This window comes from Coptis chinensis, chromosome 5 (genome assembly GCF_015680905.1).
Source record: "Coptis chinensis isolate HL-2020 chromosome 5, ASM1568090v1, whole genome shotgun sequence".
Classification (NCBI taxonomy): domain Eukaryota; kingdom Viridiplantae; phylum Streptophyta; class Magnoliopsida; order Ranunculales; family Ranunculaceae; genus Coptis; species Coptis chinensis.
This window is the reverse complement of record NC_141460.1, coordinates 57,881,703-57,889,048: the sequence shown is the minus strand read 5'-3', so window position 1 is coordinate 57,889,048 and position 7,346 is coordinate 57,881,703. Positions and strand designations below refer to the sequence as shown.

Here is a 7,346-nt window from a genome sequence, read left to right as displayed (position 1 = left end):
TAACAATTTATCAATTCAACAGGAAAAAAACAACAGAAGAATATTGAGTGGAAAACTACAAAAGAATATTGATTGGAAAAAAAACGACAGAAGAATACAGAAAATATGCAGAACAAAAATACTGAGTGGAAAACTAGTTTTTTCTTCATACCCCTAAAACTGTAAAACTCTTGGTTAGGTGAAATAGAAAAAAAAATAAAATATAACTACTCACCCGTGATACGCTCTTGCTACCCGCTGATATCAGCTATCAATAAATCTCCATCAATAAACATCTATTCCCTCTATGTGAAAAACTCTTTTTTTTTTTCTCTGTGCAAAAAAAAAAAAAAAAAAAAAAAAACTCTATGGTGGGAGTGTGAACTCTCTTTTTGTTTTAAAACTCCCTGAAAAACAAGGATGAAGGTTTATCTTTTTACCTATGGGGTTTCCTATCCTTACTAATATCTATTCTATTTTTGTTTTTATCTATTATTATTATTATTGTACTAGGAAAAATAAAATAAATAAACGGGGTGTTATAGCAATTCTGCCCCAAAGGATCATTCATGACAACGTCCTTCTTGCCAATGAGGCTTTTCATAAAATGCAATCTAGAACCAATTGTAAATCTGGATATTATGCTCTTAAGATTGATATGAGTAGGGTTGTCAATGGGTTTCGATAACCCGATAACCGATCTGAACTAAACCAATAAAAAACGGTCTGGGTTTTAGTAATTTGGTTTGTCTTCTACCGACCCGAATCGAACCGATAAGATATTGGTTTGGTTTTGGATTTGCCCTCTACCGAACCGATATGAACCCAAACCGATAAGATGTCATTTTAGTAATATTTATGATTAGTTTTGTATATGTTTAGGCTGAAATTGATCAATTTAATTTAGGATTTAATTGATTTTTGTAGTTTTCGGTTCGGGTCGGTTTGGTTTTGGTTTTCAATATATCGGTTCGGTTTGGTTCAGTTTCGGTTCACAATATATCTTATCAGTTCAGTTCGGTTCACAATTTTTTTATCGGTTCGAGTTCAGATTTTCCAGAATCCGACCCAACCCGATCCATTGACACCCTAGATATATGAATAAAACTTATGATCAGGTGTAGTGTGGAAATTCCTTCGAACAGTTGCATTATCCAAACAAAAAAAAAGTTGCATTTTCCAAAAAGTTGCTATCCAAAATTCCAACAACAAAGTTTACGTACGAAAGGGAAAAACTTTGTATACCCCAGGCCCAAATCCAGTAAATATAAGCCCATATAAAGCCGATCATGGGATTAAAAAAACCTGATCAAACCCGAACCCGGTGTATCCAAAAATGCCCAACCCGTTATGTCCGATTGTCACTTCCTTGAGTGAGAAGAAAAAAACCATAAAGACAAGAGAAAAGTTCCTTGAGCTCAAAACCATAAGAAGAACACAAGAAAGAAACAGTAGCAAGCAAGCAATGCGGAGAATACCAACCATAATAGCACGAGGAGAAGGAGGCATGTTGGGACCACCACCAACAGATGGACCAGTTTTAGATACATCAGAACAAGTTTACATTTCGTCATTAGCTCTTCTCAAAATGCTCAAACATGGTACTTTATTTTTCATCAACCTCATTTTTTTTGGTTCATTAAATAAAACTGTTGGGCTTTTCTTATTTTGTGTTTTGAGTAATGGCCTTTGTGTTGTATAGGAAGAGCTGGTGTTCCCATGGAAGTAATGGGGTTAATGTTGGGTGAGTTTGTTGATGAGTATACAGTTCGTGTTGTCGATGTTTTCGCAATGCCTCAAAGTGGTACTGGTGTTAGTGTTGAAGCTGTTGATCCTGTTTTTCAGACTAAGATGCTTGATATGCTTAGGCAGACTGGAAGGTACTTGTTTCTTGATTTATTTTGGTATATCAGTCTTTGTTATATATACATATAGTTGCATGAAGAAAGGGTTGTGAGGTAGTGTATTGGGTAACAACCCCTATTCAAGAAAGAGGGGTTTCTTTAAATGTTATGGGATGTACATGGAAACCACTTTTTGTTTTGGCCTTAAGTTTCTGAAGGTGATGGTGTGAAACTGTGAATGAATTACTTGTTTCTAGTCTCTATTATAGGAAAAGATGTGGTTTAGGTTGAGATGTGTTAGCGATACGGAGTTATGGACTAGTCTTCCTTGTGGGATTCATTTTGTTTAAGTAATTATCAATGTGTGAAAAGGGCATTGAGATTGGTTTATTGAATATCATGATACATTGTTGTGAACTAGGAGGGAAGGAACTATTCATGAAATCCTTAACTGAGACATAGAAAAGCTACGAGGGAAGTACTCCCTGTAAACAATAGTGGAAAATTTTGACGAGTGCAGATTTAAGTGATGCTTGTGTTCCCATGTTAACATAGGGAAAAGTTTTAGGTACTAACAGGTGTCAGTAGGATTTTAGGTTAAGTATTAGAATTTAGATAATGAGAATAACATTTTTAAAAAAATAAAAAATAATGAGAATCACTTAGGGCCACATGTTACCTGGATGTTCCTTTTGATTTCTTTCATAGGCTGAGGCTGATTCCATCGTGTAATATGATATTTCTCATACGATTCGGCAAAAGGTTTTTAGACTGGAGATGGCAGGGGAAAGAGGCAAGGTTTTTAGGTTTTGTAGCTTGGAGATGGCAGGGTTTTTAGGTTTTTATGCCCATTGTTAATTCTCTTATGTTGTTGGTATTTTAGCACACATTTAACCATATGGCACCCCCATTCAGATGAGTTTGATACACTAGCGTGCTTGACTGCAGTTGGAAGTTGGGACCAAACTACCACCAAATGGATCATTCTCGTTTTAAGCTTTCCAGTCTTGAGTGACAGGCCTTGATGTACACACCTAAGCTTATAATAGTTGTCTGTTCATATTAAAGTTGTAACCATCTCTACGAAGACCAGTGCGAATCTTATTGTTTATAAGCTTTGATGCATTTCTCTTTTTAGTGATGTGGTACTTGAACAAAGTTAAGGCATATTTCAGCTGTATTTGTGGAAAACTTATGATGTGAATTCCTCTGATCTAGTTGTTCACTACTTTTTCTTTTCACTTTTATGTGTCTATTTATTAAGACTAAATCTTGGTTATGTGATTGTATATATTTATATTTTCCCTGTATTGCAGACCCGAGATGGTGGTTGGTTGGTATCATTCACATCCTGGATTCGGTTGTTGGCTTTCACTTGTTGACATTAGCACGCAGCAGGTATGATACTTTGAATTTTTCAGTGTTATGTTATAAAGTTTGTGATGTTTGGTCTGCTATCCAACCCAGATATCTATTGTTGTGCAGTATTAACGGGACTTGTTTATCTGATGTTATTCATTACATTTTTGGTCATGTGATCTCTATGTGTGTGTTTTTTGTAGACTTCGACCAACAAATATTTTCTTTTGAAAAATTGCTTAGTTCATTCGCGATCCAAAAATGAGTTTGAGTGATTGTAGAGGGGTTAATTTAGCTATTTCTGTTTTATTTGAGGGTCAACCATTGCCTACCGTTCCAATTAGTTTCGTATCTTTGGTTCTTGGGAAGCTTTTATGATCTTATAGCATATTAGTGTAAATGCTGATTCCTCATCTTTTGTTTGATAGGTTTCTTAGTTTATATGCTACATGTGTTGCAAAGGTCTCTTCTAAGTCAATTGTGTTTTACAGAGTTTTGAAACTTTGAATAAAAGAGCTGTTGCCATGGTCATAGACCCAATTCAGAGTGTTAAAGGGAAGGTGATGATTGATGCTTTTCGCTTGTTTGACCAGCAAAGAATGAGGCATCGCTTAGAACCAAGGCAGACAACATCCAACCTTGGAAATCTCAACAAGCCCTCCATTCATGTGAGTAGATCCATAAATGTAATATGTCATTAATTGTTCAAAGCTTATCTCTGAATGCACCTTAAGCCTTATTTTCTCTATTGATGACATCCTCTGTCAGGCATTGGTTCGTGGGTTGAACATGCATTACTACTCAATAGCAATCAATTACAGGAAGAATGAACTTGAGGAGAAGATGTTGCTGAACCTACATAAGAAGAAGTGGACTGATGGGCTGATGCTTCAGCGATTTGATACCCATTCCAAAACCAATGAGCAGACTGTCCAGGTCAATGAATGTTCATTCTCATTACGTACTTGTTCAAATATTTTGCTGTCATCTGCTTTGCCTGCCAACTGATCTTAATTATAAGTTTGGCTGGTGTGATGGAGGTTTTATAGTCCAACATTGTCTGTGTTTTACACTACCACCCAATTTCACCTATTTTACATAGGAGGAATGCTAAGAGGGAACTCAGTTATGAGTTTCACACGTACCACTTTCGTAAAAAGTGCACTTGGGTCTCTTTGAGGAACAAAGAGTGTACTTGACAGTTCTCACACAAATTCTCTTTCGTAGGTGGTATGTACGCCAGCTCAATTATTAGTTGTCTAGTAGAATTGACAGTGGCAATGGTTTCCACTGGAATGCTTATCCAAGCACTAAGGTTTCTGTGTATCTTGGTGCCAAGTGCCCAGTTATTTGGATAGTTTAGAGTGAGCTGGACCAATCATATGATCTCGTGGTTGAAATTTGTTGATCAACCAAACAACTAGCAAGTGATCATGTTCATGTTCATGTTCATGTTGTCATATTTTTCTAATTTTCACAAACTGATAAAAGTCATTGCTAGATATACTGAATTGATATTTTGCATTTCACATCATAGCATATATATCTCACTTGGTTACTTATTACTGCTTAGAGTAGTGGGATGTGCAGGAGATGCTCATTGTGTACAAGTCGTCCAATTAATTGTTTTGTTTTTCAAGCATCATCCATGCTCATTTTATGAAATGGTGGGATGTGCAGGAGATGCTAAACCTGGTTGTCGAGTACAACAAAGCTGTTCAGGAGGAGGATGAGTTGCCTCCCAAGAAGGCCGCAATTGCAAAGGTAGGCAAGAAAGATGCCAAAAAGCACCTAGAGGAGCGTGTTTCCAACTTGATGTCATCCAACATAGTTCAGATCCTTGGAACCATGGTTAACACAGTTGTATTCTAAAGTTTAATGGTCAGTAACAGCGTAGACTTAGGAAACATGTTTCCTCCTTTCTCTTTCATTTCGAAGAAACTGTTCTAATTCAGTACAGTTACTCTGTCTTCAAGTTTTGTTATTTTCATATTTTGTTGTATACGAGAGGTTGGAGTTGACTGTTGTCATTTAGTGGTACCAGTGCCTTTCAAGATAATCATTTCTATTTTGTACAAGTTGCTGTTTCTGTTCGATGGTTGAATTACTTTTAGTCACCTAAAGTGGTTAATGTTGACAGAGATTATTCAATTAGTGGCATCTTCTACTGGATTATCTACGTATAATAGAGATATTTTTGGCATTGTGCAACAGAGTTTAGATTTAAGCAAAACTTAGGCTTCCTTTCTGATTGTAAACCAAAATGGAAGGCTAGTATAGTGACTCTGGGATGATATTATTTAAGACTAGGGTGAGAGCGAGAGTGGAGCTAGGGTGAGAGCGAGAGTGGAGCTATGTTTTCTTCATGTTAAAGAGAGGTAGCATACTCTATGCAATTTGACAGATAAAACTATTCCTTTATTTGGCAATGTGAAAGTACTAGCTGTATGTTTTTTTATACGTATATAGCATATGTATATATCGGGGTTGGTTGTTAAGAATTGAAGCAGAGTGATCAGGATCAGATTTATAGCCTCCACGAGTTGGGTTCTTGAGGTGAAAGGGCATGCTCCCGTTCTTCCATTTCCACAATCTTGGTAACTCCACTTTTGGCAAATGTGCCGTAATAAAGCAAACCTCTATCTCTTGATAGATCCTTCTCCGCAACTAATACATGCCTAGGCTGCATCCCATGCTAGACAGACGAGCTGCAAGTCATTTAATGGATGAATCGTCTCTGTATCTGATTGACAGGCATAGTGCCATACCCTGCTTGTCGTTGTGTTCATATGGGGGTTCGTTCTGTGAATTCTGAACTGGTTGGTTCTCCTAGAAGTCAGGCAGGAGTGCAGCCGTGCAGGACTAACACATACTTCACAGTTTGCATGTTTCCAGTTCTCCAACATAGGAGCTGTTAGGGTGTCAGAGGTTATAATGTTCCGATGGACTTCATACTGATCACGGTGTGATTACATGGCATTAGATGCAGATCTGATATGAAAGGGTGATGTCCTTCAGTTCAAGACGAACGAGTATTGTTATTGGCCCAGATGCTAATATCAATTAACAAATACATTTATGTACCCAAGTGCTAATAACTATGAGATGGTATTTTCTTTCTTCATGAAAGTATGAAACTATGGAAGGTTACATTTGAATAATGAATCAAAATCTCTCTTTAGGTTGCAACTTCAAATTCTCAGCCCACCCCAAATTGATACCTGAGTAAGTCTTAGAATATCAAGTTTATGGCCAATATAACGTGTTTCTGAAATTGGATGAAGTTGTGCGTAGACTTGTGATTGTGGAGCTGTGGCTCGTTTCCATCATCAGACTGTACATGGATATCCAACTAGTACATCGATATCTAACATAATCAAATCGGTATATATAGGACATTATTAGTCGAGAAAGAAAATCTTAGTTACAAACTTACAAATGAACAAAGGTAGCAAAGATGTAATAATTGATTGAATGTGAAATATGAACAAGTTTACTAAAGTTGATAGTTTGTTCAGTGGCGGAGCCAGGGGGGTCCCAGGGTACACCCTGGCGCACCCTCAAATTTCCTTAACAAAATATATATACTTCACTACAAACCTTTGCTTGGTCAGTGACAAAAAAGAAAGACCAACATCTCTTTTAGTGATGTAAGAAAACGTGTTTAAAACAAGAAAAAACAAGAGCTAGTGAATGAGGGAGAGTTGAGTTGGCAGACCTGAACCTGATGGTGCCTCATTTTCCCAGTGAGGAAGATGATGACATCATCTTTCTTTTAAATCAAGTCTTAAGTTGGGCAGCCCATGTCTTACGCCCATATATATCAAGTCTTCAGCCCATACAACTGTTAAAAAAGTTCATAGACCCTACTAGAATGTAATTCTTTCGGGCCTACATAGCATTAAATCATATTCGGGCCTTATTTCATTTTGACCGATCACACTCAAGCATACTAACTATCCAACCCATTTACTAGAGTAATAATAAAAATAAAAATAAAAGCCAACAAGGAAAAAAAATAAAAGGAAAAGATCTTCTTTACAATTATTAATTACTCTACTTAAAGATATCTCGTGGACTCATTTTACTATGGAGGAGCATGAAGAGCATATACATATTGTATTGAGATATTGCTAGACCAGAAATTGTACGCTAAGTTCAGCT

The 7,346-nt window shown here is 36.8% G+C and overlaps 1 protein-coding gene and 1 long non-coding RNA gene across 2 annotated transcripts; one reads left to right on the top strand and one right to left on the bottom strand.

The window, feature by feature from the left end:
* Nucleotides 1-1,336: 1,336 nt before the first annotated feature.
* Nucleotides 1,337-5,260, top strand: LOC147498109 (26S proteasome non-ATPase regulatory subunit 14 homolog). Its single transcript, XM_086559025.1, has 6 exons — nt 1,337-1,580; nt 1,682-1,859; nt 3,140-3,221; nt 3,674-3,850; nt 3,951-4,118; nt 4,863-5,260. Exons 1-6 carry the CDS (start codon nt 1,445-1,447, stop codon nt 5,052-5,054), a joined length of 933 nt encoding a protein of 310 aa, XP_086415151.1. The 5' UTR covers nt 1,337-1,444; the 3' UTR covers nt 5,055-5,260.
* Nucleotides 5,261-6,200: 940 nt separating this feature from the next.
* LOC147498108 (uncharacterized) lies at nt 6,201-7,020 on the bottom strand. The gene is made up of 2 exons (XR_015194216.1): nt 6,901-7,020; nt 6,201-6,549 (listed from the first exon to the last, which is right to left on the bottom strand). It is a non-coding gene; the product is annotated as an uncharacterized LOC147498108 (long non-coding RNA).
* Between the last annotated feature and the right edge of the window lie 326 nt (nt 7,021-7,346).

Bases quoted from the DNA above. Each gene is read 5' to 3' on its own strand.
- LOC147498109 (XM_086559025.1), top strand. From the start codon at position 1,445: ATGCGGAGAATACCAACCATAATAGCACGAGGAGAAGGAGGCATGTTG. The intron at 3,851-3,950 runs GTGAGTAGATCC...ATCCTCTGTCAG, and splicing joins TCAACAAGCCCTCCATTCAT to GCATTGGTTCGTGGGTTGAA. The intron at 4,119-4,862 runs GTCAATGAATGT...TGGGATGTGCAG, and splicing joins CCAATGAGCAGACTGTCCAG to GAGATGCTAAACCTGGTTGT.